General features: G+C 35.4%; 1 protein-coding gene across 7 annotated transcripts in view; it reads right to left on the reverse strand.

Moving 5' to 3' along the window:
• Positions 1 to 20,046, reverse strand: part of eIF2Bgamma (eukaryotic translation initiation factor 2B subunit gamma) — a 234,200-nt gene that overhangs the window by 173,566 nt on the left and 40,588 nt on the right. For all 7 annotated transcript variants that reach the window (XM_090410369.1, XM_090410364.1, XM_090410365.1 and 4 more), the window contains one exon: positions 3,665 to 3,830. In XM_090410369.1, the coding sequence (XP_090266495.1) occupies positions 3,665 to 3,830 (166 nt within the window). The remainder of the gene's footprint in view (positions 1 to 3,664; positions 3,831 to 20,046) is intronic.

Consider the following 20,046-nt stretch of genomic DNA (forward strand, 5'->3'; position numbering starts at 1 on the left):
ACATGCCTTTTATGTAAGTTCCTTTTGAAAATGGCAACGTGACGTTGCCGAAATATCGGAAATATTTATTAAAGTATAATTTAATTTATATTCGGATCTACGTTGTTCAATTCCCTAAGTGATTTAGAAATCTGTGTACTTATGTAATAAGTCATGCAAAAGCACAGGTCCTAAATGTGTAGAAAGGGGTAAAGTTGTTCCACTTTACAAATGTGTTATAAGGCTGAGGCTACAAATTATAGGCCAATCTTAATGACAATAATGGAATTGTCATTAAGGTGCTGGAGAAGATAGTGGCAAATATGATATAAAAGTGGACTATTGACAGTAGTAATGATCATCATCATTGGAGATCATGCTTTACCAATTTAATTATGTACTACAGCAAGGTGGCAAATGCACTGGACAAGAGAAATGCATATATATTCATACCATGCTGGCTGAATTGATAGAATATCTGCTCTCCAACCACCATGCTGCAACATCCATGCCTAGAACAAATCACATTCTACGCATGGATGTTTGTGAATGCTTTTAAGTGGGATATGAATTTCACTGCCCAGTGTGAGATTGTCACCTACTTCAATATTACGGCAAAAAGCAATGCATCTCCCAAAAGTTCCACCTTGTTCTCTACAGCAGGGTTTCCATGCTATTTAGAAATAAAAATATACAAAATTAATAAAAAGAGGAAGCAAAAAATATTTTATTTTGCTTCCTCTTTAATAATGAATGTACTAACTATAGGTTTACCAAAACCTTTCATGGGTAGAAGCAATATAAAAAAACACATCTAGATTTTGCAAAGGTTTGCTATATGACAAATTGATAACTGGAATGGATGGGCCAAGATACTACATTAATGAGCTGAATAGTTATCAGCAAGTCGTTTATGGGGGGGGGGGGGCAATGTATCCTGAAAGAAGAACATCACTAGAGACTATTTTCTCGGGTCACTGTTGTTTAACTTGTATATTAATATTAGAACAGGTTTAACTGGAAATATGCAGCTGTTTGTGATGATGCAAAATTAGGGGAAGAACGGTGAGAGTAAAGGAGATGCTGTTTCCTTTACAGGAAGATTTTAACAGACTATATGAGTGTGAAAGTAGCAGAATGCAAGTGATTGGCTGTGAATTTGATGTTGCAAAGCATAAGTCTCTGAATTTTGATAGGCAAAGATGGACTGCAAAGTATACATTTGGTGGGGAAATTCTGAAGGCAGCAGAGGAGATGAAAGATCTGAGAGTGGTGGAGAGGGACCAGAATTTTAGGTGTCACATTGCACAGGTTGTGAGGTCATCACATCAGATTATGGCAATGATACAGAGGATCCTGACATGCAGAAATAAACTAGTTATGTTTAAATTGTATAAAGGCCTTGGTTCAGTTCTCATATGGTATACTGTGTGCAGATTTGGTTACCTGGTTTTCAATGGAATGAAGATATATGAGAAAGGATCCAGAGAAGATTTGCTAAGGTTGTACGAGTCTTTTAAATGTGGAATATGAAGACAGACTGAGAGAATACTGTTTGCAGAGCCTCGTGAATAGGAAACAAAGAGATATATGATTATGACATTAAGTTAGTATGGGACTGTTACCATTTAAAAGAAATTTTTCATAGAATGGGAGACAAGGGAATAATAAAAGGCAATTGCTGGAAAGTGAATAAGGAGGATTATGAGAAAGGGAGTAAACTCTTTGCATGAAGAGTAAGTGGTGAGCAGAATGCACTGCATGTGAGTATTATGAATGCAGAAATGATGAATAAGTTTAGAGCACTGTTTAACAAACTTTTTGTGTGTGACAGTTTGTACCTCCCATGACTTCTGACTGCAATGGAGGTACACACATATGCAAAATGGACTCATGACATATTTGCATCTTTGTCAGAATAAAATTAGAATAAAACATAAGACTGCTTATTACATTGCATTTTGAAACATCCTCATAGGCAGATATATACTGGTGTCCAAAAGTTAAGGACAACATACATTTTCTTTTTATCTGTATATGAAAAAAATTTTGTGGCTACAGACAAATGTGGACATAAATTTTTTTTGCCAGCATAGTAACAAATTATATTATACAATTAAGGAAGTAATGTACAGTGCTTACAGAAAACTATGTGGAGAGACATTTCAATATGGAATATGTCCATCCCAAACCAATGCAGCTCTTACAATGTCATACCACGCTTAGCATGTTATGACATTGTGAGAGATGCTACGAGAGACACTGTGATTCAGGAATTCTTCAGGTAAACTGGCCCAGTTCTTCTTCAGAGTAAGTATAAGGCCTTGTTTATTTTCTGGAGGAATTTCGAGCAGCAATGCATCTCCCCATTGTGTCCCAAACATTTCTATGGGGTTGATTGGGGAGCATGCTGGACTCTTGATAAATTGGTATCCTCTGTCTCCAGAAGTATCTCCACTGCTTGTGTATGATGTGGCACTGTCATCCATAAAAATGAATGCTTCATGTATAGCATCATGAAAGAAAAAAAAACATAACGTTGAACAACTTCATTGCAATATCATTCACAAGTCACAGTTCCTTTTTCCAACAGTCGTAGCTCAGTGTATCCATTAAGCATATTACATGAAAATTTGAAAAATCTGTCTTCAATGAATGCTTCGCATATAGCATCACAAAAGAAATAAAGTATAACGTTGAAGAACTTCACCGCAATATCATTCACAAGTCACAGTCCCTTTTTCCAACAGTCGTAGCTCAATGCATCCATTAAGCATAATACCTCCCCACACCATGACCATAGCACCACTGTATCTATTCCTTTAAGAACACTCTCACAATGGTAAGCAGTACCCCTTTCATGCCAGATCAAGTGTCTTCTAATCAGAGGAAAAGCTAAAATGATGCTCATCTATAAAGAGTACATTAGCCCAATGGTGTCTTGTCCAATTTTTTGGATACAACACCACTGAAAATGTGCCCTACAATGAGCTGTGAATAAAGGGACACAGACTACAGGCCTTGGGGCATATAGGCCTACTTGTCACAGACATCTTTGTTACAGTTTGTTGAGATATCTGCATACTTGTGCTTGAATGGAACCAACTTGCAAGCTCATCTGCCATGGTGCGTCAATTAAGTTTTACTGTTATAAGCAAAAATCTGTCTTCATGCTGCATGGCAGAGTGAGGGTGACCTCTTAGCTAACATCTGGAACACATTCCATTGGTTTGAAATACTGCCCAGAGCCTGGATACAATGCTAAGTGAGATTCCAAACTCTTTGACAATATCAGTAATTCTGCAGTCTTCTTCACGCTTTCCAATAATTCTTCCCTGCATGAAATCACCTAGTTGATGTCACTGAGAAATTAAAAATTATCCAAGTTTGCAACTTTATTCCTTCATGAAAAGAGCTTCCTCCAAACACAATTTGCTTATCATAGCCTTCTGTCCTATTATCCTGTTGGGTAGCACCATGTGACCCCTTCGTGTGCAAATACGAAAATTTGAACATGTATCCACTTTCTACTCAAAAAGTATTTCTACTCATTTATACAAATTGCCACAAGCTGATTCATCTGAATTTGCACTTGTAATCTTCAGAAGTGTTTGTTCTTGGGATATGGACACCGGAGTATGTATCTTAAAAAATGTAAATATAGTAGTGAATGTAAACACTTTACCTTGTCTATGTTTACTCTTGACTCCTGGAATAGAAGAATTCTTTAATGCTGAAGATGCAGGAGACAATAACATGGCGAGAGTAGCATCATGAATACGATACAGGTTAGCCAATTCATGAAAACAGAAATTTGTGATAAGATCACAACTAACCACAACAATGTCGGTCTGTAATTAAAAAAAAAGAAAAAGTCTTATTTTTTTAATTTTTTTTTTTTTTACAATTCATACTGAAAGTTGTGTAAAAAAGTTATTACTATTATTATGACTGTCATTGTATAAAACATTTGACTACAGCAAACTCTTAAAGGCCATGGGAATTGTTTACTACAGTGAATAATTTACTATAGCAAATTTCCATCAGCAAACATTATATATGTATTATATTATAGCATACATCATTTTTTAATAAGAGATGTAAAAATCTCTCTATACATTATGAGTAGTATCATCTTCATTTCAGTTAACACCCAATAGTGATGCACTGACTCCATTATATAGAAGGGTTCCTCTATATAGAAGGTTTCCCTATTGTCGTAGGGCTACACCAAGGGTCAGCTCTGAGCCCCTACCTCTTTGACCTGGTCATGGATGTACTAGTGGAGGATGTCAAGAAGGAGGCACCATGGAGCATGCTGTTTGCTGATGACATTGTTCTATGCGAATCATCCCGAGAGAAGCTTGAAAATACCCTGGAAGAGTGGAGAAAGGCATTGGAGGAGAGCGGCATGAGAATTAACCAGGTGAAGACTGAATATATGTCAACGGGGAGTGACGAGGATATCGTCATACAACTCCAGGGTGAAAGGCTAATTTCAGGGAAGAAATTCAAGTACCTTGGGTCGGTTGTCGAGCGGAATGGTGACCTGGATGAGGAAATACAGCACTGAATAACATGCGGTTGGATGAATTGAAGGAAGATGAGCGGGGTCCTGTGTGACAAGAGAGTGAGTTGTAAGAGGAAAGGAAAGCTCTATAAGATGGTGGTGAGGCCGGCGATGCTCCATGGTGCGGAGACGTGGCCTATAACCAAGGTACAGGAGAGGAAGATGGAGGTAGCAGAGATGCGAATGTTGAGATGGATGAGTGGTGTGACAAAGAAGGACAGGATAAGGAATGACTACATCAGAGGGACAGTTAAGGTGGGACCAATTGGCAAGAAGATACAAGAAAGTAGGCTGAAGTGGTTTGGACATGTTGAGAGGAAGGGTGAGGAGTATGTTGGTAAATGAGTGGAGTATATGGAGTTGGAGGGAAGGAGGAAAAGAGGCAGGCCCAAGCTCAGGTGGAGGGATAAGATGACAGAGGATCTTAGGGAGAAAGAATGGAGTCCGAAGGATGCTCTGGACCGGAGAACTTGGAAGAGGAAGGTTAAAGATTGGTGCGCCGACCCCGTTTAACATGGGATAAGGCAGAGTGATAGAAGAAGAAGAAGAAGAAGAAGAAGTGATGCACTGACTGTGAGACACAGTCATTCATTGGAAGAATGTCACAGAACCCACAACTATGTTGAGTGTGAGAACATTATCTAGGATTTAATCTTTAACCATAAGATGCAAGTATTTGCAATAGTTAAGTTGACCTTATAGGGCAGGGGTCGCCAAACTTCTTTGACCGTCGACCCCTTCAAGAGTTTCTTGACTTTTTATCGACCCCCTCTATTTTACTATTACGTACTTATAATAGGACAAGCAAAAAAAGACGCTTATGTGAGTTTTTTGATGGTTTATTTTATAGTTACAGTATTTATTGTATGTATAACATAGTATATATTATTATACTGGCTTAACGTCAAAGGGATACGTTTTTGTTTTTGACGTCCTTCTTAACATTACATATTTGATAGGAGGGATAAATAATATATAAAATATATTATTTATCCCTCCTATATAAACATATATATATAAAATATAAAATTTAATTTAGATAACAAAATAACAATAATACAATCTTCCTTACATATATGAAAATAAGACTTTTATTAACTTAGTATACAATTTACTAACGTTGTCAATGTGAAGAGTGTGCTTCGTTGCCGGGCGGGAACCACCGACATCCATTTATTGGTAAATACATTATTTTGGCCTACTTGATTGGCTTCCGTAACTATTTTCATGACCTTTCTCCATCTTACAGGTCCTATTCATGTCACTGTTCCTACAATTCACTCTTAATTGCGTTGTCATTCAGGATGGAGGTAATCCAAGTTAACCAAATTAAATATTACCCATAGATTGATGTCTTATATTTTTCTATCGACCCCCAATCAATCCCTGAGCCCAAATCAACCCCTAACAATGTTATATCGACCCCTGGGGGTCGATATCGACCACTTTGGTGACCACTGTTATAGGGTAATTCTCCCATCTTCAGTGTCAGGGATAAAAAAGTTTAGCCATGAATCAACCATTAGCCAGTAACAATAAAAATATTAACAATAAGCAGTTATTAAACCACCAAAAGCAGCAAATCTATCACTTCAAAAAAGAAGAAAAATGATAAAAATGCAATACAATTATTATTACCTGTACTAAATGTAGCAACAGTAACAGTAATTGGTAATGAGCTGTTGAAATGAGAACAAAAAATCACATTTTACCCATTAAGAAAATACAAATGTGTGGAATGTGGAAATGGTAGGCAATATCAAGCAGAGTGATGTGAGCAAATATGAGAATGGGGAACTGGACAATGAAATTTATTTGTATCTATTGTCCCACAGAAAGTTGTACTAAGGTAGAAGCGGAGGAATTTTTTGAGGCTTTAGAGAAAGCAACTGACAATGAAAAATGAAAAATTGGTCATTGTTGAAGATCTAAATAGCAAAGTAGGAAATGACTGTCAGACATACAGAAATATTTTGGGAAAATTTGGAGAAAAGAGCAAAGTTAATAATAATGGCAAATACCTGTTGGGTTGCTCAGGACATGGAGTGGTTATTACTAACACAATGTTTCAAGATAAAAAGGTGCACAAATTCATATGGAGAGAAGAGGCAAGGAAAAAGAAAAGTCTCACTGACTATGTTATTGTTGATAGTGATGTTTTCTCACTGGTGCAGGACACTAGAGTATGCAGAGGATTTGAAATTGGAAGTGATCACCATTTAGTCTTGAGTAGGATAAAACTGAATTTCATACTGAAAAGAAATACATGTAAGAAAGTTTTAAAGTGGATAAAAGTTGAGCAGCTCTCAGATGTAAACTGTAGACTAAAATACACAAACATTATTCAAGAAAAAATGAAACAGAGAACAGGAACCAAAACTTGGAGATTCAATGGAAAACCCTGAAGAAGATTGATTCAGCCAGAGAGGTATGTGATGAGGTTGTTTGCAAGGATAGAAAAATAGAATGGTAAATTAAATAAGTAAATAGACAACAGAATCAACAAAGCTAGTATGGTAGGAAGTCAACTGAATAAATTTATATGGAATAAGAGAGAAATCAGTCAAAAGACTAAATTAGCTATATACAAGACAGTGTTCAAACTAATTTTAACTTATGGATCCAAGAGTCAGGTTAGGAATAAGACACTTGACTAAAGACTAGAAACCACAGATATGAGAGTATTGAGAAAGATTAGGGGGCATGAACAGATGGCATCAATCACAATATCATATTAAAAATGAGGATATTAGGATAACATGACATTGTTATCATCCAGGAATGTGTTAGCAGAGCTAATCCTAGGTGTTATGGTCACTTAAACAGAATGGGAGAGAAAAGATTAGCAAAACAAGTGTTCTAAAGAGAAAGACCAAGATATAAGTAGACTGATACAGTAAAAAGTCCCTTAGAAGACAGAAATATAACATCCTATAACGTTAGAGTTTTGACAGATAAGATTGGTTTGGAGGAAAATTGTTGATAGGAAGTTATTAATGATGTATGTTTTTCATGTAGTACTATCATAATATCTCGTACACCTCTTGAGGGTACATATCAGGAATTTGATGATGATGATGAAATGTGTGGAAAATATAAGCAAAAGCAAAGGGCAAGGACTGGAAGAATGAGAAAAGAAGTCCAATTCAATTAGTAATTTTGTTTTTCTAGAATTATGCTATTGGGTATCTTCAGCAAAAATTAAAATAACAAGTGACACACAATATACGAGGTTTGTCCGGAAATTCCCAAACTTTTGAATTATTGTGACAACAAGCACTACTAGCTGTGCACTTCATAAGCTGCAATCTAGTGTCAACATTGGGAAATAGCCTAGTGAAAACCACGACATGATATTTTGCTTAATTATTGTCTTACATCTGTTTGTGTTGCCACATGTCTGGTGTGTCTGGCGATTTTTGTTGTGTTTAAAATGAGTGATTTTCCTGATCGATGAATTTGTGTGAAGTTTTGTGTCAAATTGAGAAAATCTTTCATGAAGATATTTGAAATGTTTAAAACAGCATTTGAAAATGAAGCATTAGGCTGGACTCAAAAGTACAAGTGGTGGAAACATTTCAAAGATGGATGAACTTCAGTCGATGATGACCATCAACATCGAAATTTGACAAAAATGTTGCAAAAGTTCATGAAGTCATTCATTCTAACTGCCATTTAACTGTTCGTGATTTAGCTGAAGAAGTAAACATTTCAAAAACTGTCTGCCATGAGATTCTAATGCAAAATTTAGGCATGTGTCGCATTGAAGCAAAATTTGTGCCTTGCTTTTTGACTGATGATCAAAAACAAATTCGAGGTGATGCGAACCAAGAGCTTTTCAGTCGAGTTTACGAGGATGAAAACTTTTTAAAAAACATCGTTATCAGGGATGAGATGTGGATTTACGGCTATGACATCAAAACAAAAGCTCAATTGTCACAGTGGGTGTCAAAAGGGACATCAGGATCCAAAAAAGTGAGACAAGTGCAGTCAAACATCAAAGTGATGATGATGACAGTTTTTTTTTTCAATTCTGAGGGCACTGTTCACCATGAATTTCTTCCACAAGGCAAGATAGTGAAAAAGGAGTATTATTATCTTGAGGTAATGCAATGTCTTTGGAGACTATCAAAAAAAAAACAAAGGCCTGCTGCTTGGAGGGAAACTTAATGGATGTGTCATCGTGATAATGTACCTGCACACATATCATTATTAACCTGTCAACTTTTGGCGAAACACAAAACAATGGTCATTCCATAGCCTGCTTACTTGCCCAAACTCACACCAGCAGAGTTATTGAAATTGAGATTGAAAGGCCGATGTTTTGAGTCAACTCGATAAAGAAAACATCACTAGAAGAACTGAACAGAAATGTTTCAAAGGATTGAAGAAACACGGGCAGTGATATATACAAAGTGGAGGAGAGTACCTTGAAGGTGACAAGGCTGAATAGCTTCTAAGTTAGACAGAAAAATTTTTATTTTAAAAGTTCGGGAATTTCCTGGACAATCCTCATACAAAACAGGATAAGAATAACCTTTGATTATTCATTATTCTGCATTAAAATGCTGCTTCTAAAAATCATAGCTGTTGCAAATAAATATCAAACTGAAATGATAAAATGGCAATTGCTGAGATCTTTTGGGTTATTAACCACACTACTGGCCAAGACGTCTATAGGGGTCAAGGTCATCATGGATGCAAAGTGCATATTAAAATTGTAATACCATTGATATTACATTGAAATATATGATGGATATGAAGCGTATGAGGATGCGTATTTGATCCATAATGGCCAGTAAGGTGGTTAATGTAACCAAATTAATTCCATTAATTCATATATTAAAGCTATTATCACTACAATCTTGGTATTATTTGGTCTACCTACTCACTGATGAGACCTCAATAAAGGTTGAAAACGGTCTCAGTAGTGACCTGTCTCCCTTAATGTAAAACAACAAACATCTCCTAGAGGATGTGCTTTACATTAGTGCTAATACTAAGAACAGTGATCATAGCTCTATCCACCTTTACTGCAAGTTTCCCAGTACCAGGTGTTTGCTTACGCTTGGACTTGCCGAACTTTAATAGTTTGCTATATTCGGCATGAAACGCTTTGATTTCTATCTTAGAGTCTCTTATTCGGCTTTGAAATAATGTGGGATTAAATATCCCCTTAATTTAAATAATGAATTAATGGAATTAATTTGGTTACATTAACCACCTTACTGACCATTATGGATCAAACACACATCCTCATATGCTTCGTATCCATCATATATTTCAATGTAATATCAATGGTATCCTCACACACAACACATACACTTATATTCACTGCCAGGTGAAAAGTACCCTACATGGAGATGTTCCAAATCAGTCCATTCTTCCTCTAGCATAATGCACCTCTAAAGCTCCATACTGCAAGAACAATTTTCCTCCACTCTTTCCCAAGTTCTTTCAGTCCAATCCAGGACTTCCATTTGTAAAGTCCTTTTGGATGTTATCCTCCCAACACTGTCATCTTCCCCTAGGTTGCTTCATGTCAAGACTCAGCATGAATGCCTGTTTGACCATTATCCTCATTCACTGTTTCCAAATGTGCAAGACATTTAAGTCTGTAAGATATTTCATCATTTAGTATTAGAGATGATAAAGTTCAAGATTGTTTTCTTCTCAATTATCACCTGTGAGAGATAACTTACAGGATTTATTAAGGATTTCACTTTAAAAAATTTGCAAGGCTTTGACATCACAGTCTGTTATGCTCCAGCTTTGTGCTTCATATAAAATACTAGATCAAATAATTGTCAAAGTTAGGATGCTTATTTGAAACAGTAAGGTTTTAAAAGAATTTGAATATATAGTCTGCATTATGAAAAATTATGGAGACAACTACTGTGTTAGAACAAAACTTTAGTTTAACATAAACCAAAATGAGCACTCGATGTTTCGACCTTCATATCAAGGTCATCATCTGGAGCATACACATATATACAAAGAAACAAGCTGCACAACAATCTACATGGTTTTCTAAAGTTACTGACCAACCGTTACAACAATTATTGGCCTGACCTCTGGTGAGGAAAAAAAAAACGTTTACTACATCTAAAGCTAGAGTATTATTATTATCTATTAGGTTACAAAATTAAATTAGGCTGGAAAGCAACATGTTTATATATATATATATAAAAACTATGTAAGTATACATATAAATTCTAACCAAATGGTATGGAATAGTTTCCAATAAAAGCTGAAAATTGCTTCAAGTCCTAAAGTCAGGGTACGCTGGAAACTAAGTAGGCTGAATATGTGCGATCCAAATTCTTGGAATTTTTATGCCACCATTATTGTTGAGATTAGGATGGTTAATCATAATTTTGCAGGTTTCTTTAAATTTTCATTCATACCAGGTTTTTGTATGATGTAAAGAGCAGGTACTTTTCCAATCAATTTGGTGTAGGGTGTTGAGAGCATGATCTGAGAGGCCTGCTTCACCAAAATTGTTATATTTAATATGTCTTTTGTGTTCTTTTTTTATATATAGGGATTGTACATCCAGTTTCACCATCATCATCATCATCATCAAATTCCTGCCATGTACCCTCAAGGGGGTGTACAGGATATGACAGTACTACATGAAAAAATTACATCATTACTAACTTCCTATCTACAATTTTCCTCCAAATCAGTCTGTTACTTGTCAAGACTCCAACATTATCAGATCTTATATTTCTATCGTCTAAGGCACTTTGTACCATATCAATCCACCTATATCTTGGTCTTCCTCTGGGTCGTTTTCCTGCCAACCTGGCAGAGAACACTTGTTTTGCTAATCTTTCCTCTCCCATTCTATTTAAGTGACCATACCATCTGAGATTAGCTCTGCTAACGCATTCCGGGATGCTGACAATGTCAAGTTCTTTCCTAATATCCTCATTTTTAATATGATATTGCCATTGATGCCATCTGTTCACGCCTCTAATCTTTCTCAGGACTCTCATATCTGCGGTCTCTAGTCTTTGGTCAAGTGTTTTACTTCTGACCCAGCTCTCAGATCCATAAGTTAAAATTGGTTTGAACACAGTCTTGTATACAGCTAATTTAGTGTTCCGACTAATTTCTTTCTTATTCCATATGAATTTATTCAATTGACTTCCCACCATACCAGCTTTGCTGATTCTGTTGTCTATTTCTATATTTAGTTTACCATCTTCAGTAAAAATTGTGCCTAAGTAGCTGAAATGTTTTACTTGTTCCACAGGTTCTCCATTCACAACACAGTTGACATTTTCAATGATTCTGCCTATTTTCATTGTCTTTGTCTTTTTATTGCTGACCTTCATACCATATCTATTAGAACAGCTATTCAATTTAGTCAGAGAATCTTGCAGACTTGTAGCGGATTTATTTAGAAGTATAACATCATCCGCATAAAGCAAAGAGCTGACATTAACATCTCCAATTTTGATATCAGGTTTAATACCACATTCCTTCATAATGTGATCCATATAGATAATGAATAACAGAGGGGATAATGTACATCCTTGTCTCACACCAGATTTAACATTAAACCATCTTCCTGTACTTCCTTCAATTCTAACTGCTGACTCACAACTCAAATAAAGACTAAGTATTGCTTGATATAATGCCCCATTGACACCATATAACTGCAGTGTATTGAATAGCTTCTCTCTTGGCACCTTGTCATATGCCTTTTCAAAATCGACAAAACTTAAATACAGATCTTTGTTATATTCCGATGCTTTCTCGACTATTTGTCGTAAAGTGAAGATCTGATCCTGACAGCCTCTATTTGGCCTGAATCCAGCTTGTTCTTCACCAAGCTTTTCTTCCACAATTCTTCTCAACCGTTTCTCAAGTATACTTGCATAGATCTTGCCAGGAACACTCAGTAGGGAAATACCTCTGTAATTCTCACATTCAGTTTTATTTCCCTTTTTATATATGGGTACTATGAGAGCTCTACTCCAATCATCGGGAATTCGTCCCTCTGTCCAGGCTTTCTGAACTATGCAGTGCAGCCACTGTAAGACTCTTATACCACCATACTTCAGCATTTCTGGTCGAATATCATCTACTCCTGCTGCCTTTCCACATTTCAAGCCTTTGATGGCTTTTTCTACTTCAAGTATGGATATGTATTCCTGACTGCATGCCTGGTCAGTGTTTTTTATCACTGTGCTGTCATCACTGCTTGTTTCATTTAGCAGTTTTTCAAAGTAATTACTCCATACTTCAAGGATATCTTTTTCTCCTGTTTTCATGTCACCTTTATCATCTCTAATTCCTTTTACAGCACTCTTTCCTCCATTCCTAAGCTTCTTCAACAACCTCCAGAATATTTTGCTACCTTCTTGATATTTATTTTCTATATTCTTGCCAAAGTCCTCCCATGACTTTTGTTTAGCTAGTTTTACACACTGTTTAGCTTTCTTACATTTGTCTCTGTATTCTGTAAGAGTAAAAGCTGACTTATTTGCCAGGAACTTTTGATATGCTTTCTTCTTTTCCTTCACTGCCTCTTTAACTTCCTGTGTCCACCAGGGAGTTCTGATTTTTTTATCTTTGCACACAACCTCACCACATGCCTCTCTGGCAGAATCAATTAATGTTTCCTTCAGAGTTTGCCACTGAATCTCCAAGGTTTGGTTCCTGTTCTCAAACTCTTTCATTTTTTCTTCGATAATCTTTGTGTATTTTAGTCTACAGTTCACATCTGAGAGATGCTCAACTTTTATTCGCTTTAAAACTTTCTTACATATTATTCTTTTCAATATGAAATTCGATTTTATCCTGCTCAAGACTAAATAGTGATCACTTCCAATTTCAAATCCTCTGTACACTCTGGTGTCCTGCACCAGGGAGAAAACATCACTATCAACAATAACATAGTCAATGAGACTTTTCTTATTCCTAGCCTCTTCTCTCCATGTGAATTTGTGCACATTTTTATGTTGGAACATGGTGTTAGTAATAACCAGTCCATGTCCTGAGCAGAAATCCAACAGATATTTGCCATTATTATTAGCTTTGCTCTTTTCTCCAAATTTTCCCAAAATATTTTTGTATGTCTCACAATCATTTCCTACTCTACTATTTAGATCCCCAACAAGGACCAACTTTTCCTTTTTCATTGTGTCAGTTGCTTTTTCTAAAGCCTCAAAAAATTCCTCCACTTCTACCTTAGTAGAATCTTCTGTGGGACCATAGGCACAAATAAGTCTCATTGTCCAGTTCCCTATTCCAGTTTCACCAATATAAGGTAAATTACAGGTGCAGTAGATGCTATAAATTCCAGGATATGCCAAAGGAAGGAGAGGATCCTTAGAGAAGTTGAATATGTTTTTAATTTTATAGGTGGTTTAAAAGTGGCATTAAGATTATAATTGTGTACGATTCTATTGATTTTTTTCTGATAACCCTTCAATGTATGGGACCAATGGCTATGGTTTTACTGTAATCTATATTCTTTTTTGATGAAGTTTTATGAAGAACTTTATTAATAGTATTTTTGTTATAGCCATTATTTATAAATGTGTTGCTAATAATCTTTAATTCTTGTTCTTAATATAGTTAATATTAATCTTGTTCTCAATAATTCTTAATATAGCTGATAAAATTTGTTTAGAAACCAGCGATGTTCTGAATAAAAAGAAAACCTTATATAGCAATCTTATAAAAACAGAACTAGCAGCAATGAAGTCATTAAAAGCTATTCAAGATATAATTATAACAAAATCGGAACAAAGGTAATGCCACTGTCATCCTTGATGGATCAACTTACATCCATCAGATGAATCAACTAGTCTCCGATAACAACACCTATCAGCTTGTAAACTATAATCCAACTAACAGAATAAAGAAAAAAACTGAGAAATTACTTAAGTCCGTCACTTCTTGGCACTTCTCAAACTATCTAAGCCACACTGTAGGTTTTAGAGTAAAGAAATCAAGAGTATTTTGCTCAAAAGCTTCCATATAAAAGTTAGCAACTGGGGGGAATAGTGGTGAGTCCATGGCCATACGTTCTTTTTGTAGGTAAAATTTATTTTGCCACACAAAGTAACCGGAACATACTATGTGGACAAAGAGGGCCATAATGCCAGGTGGAAATTTGTTCTGTAGGAAAAGAATTGTGTCACTGATTGGGACATTTGTGAAAAGGGCAGAAACGTCAAAACTGACTAATAAATCATCTTTGCTGAGCGTTATGTTTTTAATTTTGTTTATAAAGTATTGTGTGTTCTTTATAAGGATGGGGAATGACCTACCAAATCCTTGAGTATTCCCGCTAATTTCTTGGCTAGGTGATAATTAGGACTGTCTATTTCTTCAACTATCGGCCAAAGCAGAACGTTCTGTTTGTGTACTTTAGGAACACCATATATTCTGGTTAACAGGCATAATTGGTGTAAGATTTTTAACAGTGTCTGATGGCCAAGAAGTAATGGACTTAATTTCTCAGTTTTTTTTCTTTATTCTGTTAGTTGGATTATAGTTTTTTATATATATATATATATATATATATATATATATATATATATATATATATATATATATATATATATATATATATATTTTATTTTTTATTATTTTTTTTTCAAATTCATTTTTACTCGGTTGGAATATTATGAAAAAGCTTTAATGACTGATACCGAGAGATAAAAAGATGACAAGATATATTTGAAATGATACTACTAGTTTACTAGTTTCGTTGAATTGATCAACATCTTCAGGTATCACAATCAAAGAAGTATATAAAAAATTACAGAGACTTAAAATTGTAATAACAGAACAAGTATAAAAAGACAGTAGCGTGTTTGAAAACAAAAAACGAGTTTGGAACTCAAACTTACATTTTGTTTTTAAACACGCTACTGTCTTTTTATACTTGTTCTGTTATTACAATTTTAAGTCTCTGTAATTTTTTATATACTTCTTTGATTGTGATACCTGAAGATGTTGATCAATTCAACGAAACTAGTAAACTAGTAGTATCATTTCAAATATATCTTGTCATCTTTTTATCTCTCGGTATCAGTCATTAAAGCTTTTTCATATATATATATATATATATAAACATGTTGCTCTCCAGCCCAATTTAATTTTGTAACCTAATAGATAATAATAATAGGACTCTAGCTTTGATGTAGTAAAAGTTTTTTTTTTCCTCACCAGAGGTCAGGCCAATAATTGTAATGGTTGGTCAGTAACTTTAGCAAACCGTGTAGATTGTAGTGCAGCTTGTTTCTTTGTATATATGTGTATGCTCCAGATGATGACCTTGATATGAAGGTCGAAACGTCAAGTGTCCATTTTGATTTACATTGAACTAAAGTTTTGCTCTAATACGGTAGTTGTCTCCATAATTTTTCATAATGTATTCTGATCACCATGTAAGCATGAAGGAAAGGATATATCAGTCTGGTAGATGGTTCTGGCCAATGTCTGAAGCATCAGGAATAATGGCAACGATTTTCTAACATTGGTAATTATATGGAACCAAAAATTATTGGCACTGGTAAGCGACCTGGCTAACAGACAAGAGTAAGGAATAGAGATCCAGAATGGTAGTGGCAATGGTAGTATGAGTAATACAAGATGTATGGTGTGAGGTCAAGCTTAACAGCACAAAATACACAGTTGGATACTGCTACATGGCAGACTTCTGAAAAGAACTGTGGATGCCCCCATATGATTGAGTATGCCACTGACTATACTTAAATATACAAAATTTTGGATACAAGCAGAACTATCATTCAGTATTTCAACTATGGGGATAGTGAGGAGAAGGAATGCATGCCAATAAGAAAGAAAATTTATAGTTACTGAGGAATAAATCCTTCATGTAGCATATAACAAAAGAGATTCATGCAGCAAGAATATTGGATCTAGTAACAGCATTGGAGAATCTTTATATAAATGAAATTGTTTTGCCTCCAAATGAAGAGAGAATAATCATGCAGTCCTAACTTGGGAGGTGGCAAATCATGTAAGAACTTCAAATAAAAAACAATGATATATGTTGAATTTTTTCTATTTTTTATTTTAATTATCCCATGGTATTATTACACCAAATCATAGAGGTCTAGTTCATGTATTTTATACAGCACCTTTTCTGGGTTGTTATAGAGTTCACACATTTGGAAATATTCATACAGTTTAGCAAATGCATTGGTGATGCTTCCTCGATGTTACAGATTTTGCAGGTGGGGAAGACTTTTATGCCATTGCTAAACTTGATTGGTCTTGTGTGGCCAGTCTTGAGGCGAGAGATCACGGGGGTGGCACTGCGACTAAACTTGGAGTTGATGGTAGCTCCTGGATTTTCTGCTGAGTACCAGTGGTGAGTCATGTCCTGAAGAATTGTTCTTTTTATGTTTTCTTTTTGGGTGGTTTTAAAAAGATCGAAATCTGTGGTATCACTTGATGTTGCGGCCATTTTTGCTACTTTCTCTGCAGTTACGTTTCTCTTTAATCCCACATGGAATGGGATCCATTGGAAGATTATTTCAGAATCCTTATGTAGTTTGTTTATGTTTTTTGCTATGTTTCTAAGTATTTCTTGATGGCTAGTGTAGCAGTTCTTAATAGCTAGGAGGGCTGCTAAGAAATCTGTGAAAAATATAAACTCCTTTGGGTTTTGTTTGTCCAAATATTGCAGTGCTGTGTTAATGGCTATTAATTCTGCATGGTATGAGTTGCATCCAATACTGTTAGTTGTTTTTAAGTCTATATTATGAAAGCCATAGATGAGTATGCCACTCCCAGAATTGCCATTTGGATTTTTGGTGCCATCTGTGTAGATCTTTATTGAGTCAGGTCCTAATTCCATTATTTTTGAAAGGGCTAATGATCTCAAGATTTCAGGATTTTCTGGGCTTTTTTTCTCATGCTTCCCTATTTCAGAGTTGATAACTATATTTTTCCTGTCTTGATTTGGAGGAAATGCTGGGTAGTCGGCTATTTTATTTGGACAATCCAAAGGAAATGTTGAATTACAAAAGCAAACAATGGTGACAAACTGGGAAGGCAGATGGAAACAGTGCCTAAGTATGAAAACCTGTGTGTGTGAGAAGAGGTCAAACTGAAGGAAGATATATACTGCATACCTAAAGCTAGTAGAATAATCACATATTTTGTCTTAACTGCTGGTTGAAGCTCATTTTTAGGCTGAATGAAATTAAACAGCACCAGGAATGAATTAAACATAAGTTTAAGGACTCTAATATTTTGTATCTGTACAGACATCCTCAGGAATAAAATGTAAGAATTGGACACAAAAGTAAAAAGAGCAAGTAGAAGGGATAAAACTGTAAGCATGAAGTTCTATTTGGGGGGGAGCATCATCTATGGGTGCTGGAAGGCAGCCAAGGTTATTGGGAGGGAAGTCTAAGAATTAATATTTCACATATCTTAGAGAGTTTCACCAACCATATTTACTGAGGTTGGGTTGATTAAGATCCACTACTAATTCCAAAACTGAGTTGCTTGTATGCACATTACTGGTGCAAGGTATACAAGTGTTTTTCCCTCTTCAATTCTCTGCTTATTTTGGAGAATCAGCAGCAGAATTTAAAAATTAATTCAACCTCAATAAATATAGCTGTGTGTAACTTCCTAAAATATGAGAAACAGTTATTCTTACCCCCCCCCCCCCAAGCCAACAATCTAGACTATCTATCAGCATCCACAGAGAGCTCCTCAGAATTTGGCTTAGTCTGATCATTTTCATTTACCTTTATGTTGCTTGTATGCAATACTATTATTATATTATATTCTCACAGATGTCTCTGTGAGACATCTTTGGGAATATAACAAAATAATGAAAAAGAAAGACAGACAAATATTAGTCATAAAACTTACCCTTAATTTATTCCTAGTATTCAGGAAAATAAATCATATGGGTGTTAAAGACTTTCAAAGGAAGGACTGCACACAAAAAGAAAATATTGTGGATCTAACATGGGAGGAAGGTGGTGGCCATGCCAATCCATCCATCAGTTCAATTGACATCCACATATGCTGTATGGTCACTCAGATGCTCAGTGATGTGCCACACTTGCCATGTTGACCTGTTGTATACTCTTCTGGAAGCTTCAAGTCTCTAAAGATCAGTAACTCCAGAAACACCATCCATTCATCTCACTGACAGTCTACACTTTTTCTCTTTTTCCAGGAACTTTACCTTCTATTACTGTTCTGAAAATCCTCCTTTCATCCTTTCCATGTGTCCAAAGTATTTTAACTTTCTTCCTTCACTATCCTTAAGGAGCTTTAAAGTTCTACTGATTCTATTTAACATCTGTCTATTCGTCACCCTTTCAGTATATGATATCCTCAACAGTCTTCTGTAATACCACATCTCAAAAGCATGAAACTATCCTTTTCCTGTCTAACTTCTTTAGGTTCCAAGTCTCATATCCATAAGTCACTGTTGGAGAAACAGCAACAACCAAAATCCTTAACTCCTATAGAGATAGATCCATCCTTCCAGATTTTAGACAAGTCTCTAACTGTTGTTTTAGCCATTCTGGTCTTCTTCTTACATCTTCTGAACAGCAATTTCTTCACATTAATAATGGATCCCAGGTACTTGAACTTGTTGACTTCCTCAATTCTTTTTCCATTAAGGTACATTTGTATCTCAGGCTTCCCTGTCTATATTTCCTTTGAGAACCATAATCTTTGTCTTGCTAGGATTGAACTGAAGTCCTCTGTTATTACTAATTTCATTAACTTTGTCAAGAATTTATCTCAGTTCTTCCTTGCCATTACAGAGGAGTAATGTATCATCAGACCTCAGATTACTGATCAATCTATCCTAATTCTGTGTTAAGCTCATCCAATACTTCACACAAGTTAAGCAGTTTAACTGCTCTTTCATCCTCATACCTAAGCGGAGGAGGTTCCGAATCGAAATTTTTCTGATGAGAGGGATTCCTCCAAATTTTCTTTATCCGTTCTGTTGTACAGTACCTCATAGTATATTCTTTCCATCTGTTTTTGATTTCCAGTTCTTCTGTTAGTAGTGCTCCATTCCTGTCTTTGATGACATTCAATTTGGGTTGAAACTTGTGCTTTAGGTCATGAACTAAATGAAACATCCTTTTATTTATTTTTTTATAAATGAAACATCCTTGTGCCTCTTCATCTGAAACTCTATCTCTTCACATTTTTTAACTTAAAAATTTTCTTTGTGCTGCCTGATGGCTCTTCTGACTTCTCTATCTATATGTAATATATGCATGTAAAAACAAGAAAGATATTTAATTAACCAAATATTTCGGTCTGGAAATAGCAGACCATCTTCAGTGGCACTACAAGAACAGTTTTAAAAAAATACAAGGTGGAATACTAAGATCATTTAAAAATAGAACAAGCTGCGTGATGTTATATCTCTTAATGTTAAGTAAAGTAATTATTCTAACACATGTGTTGTGTCTCCATAAATTCTTCACTATGATTTCACCATA

Source organism: Typopeltis vanoorti, chromosome 20 (genome assembly GCF_054136105.1).
Source record: "Typopeltis vanoorti isolate ZY-2024b chromosome 20, IOZ_Tvanoo_1.0, whole genome shotgun sequence".
In the NCBI taxonomy this organism is placed as follows: domain Eukaryota; kingdom Metazoa; phylum Arthropoda; class Arachnida; order Uropygi; family Thelyphonidae; genus Typopeltis; species Typopeltis vanoorti.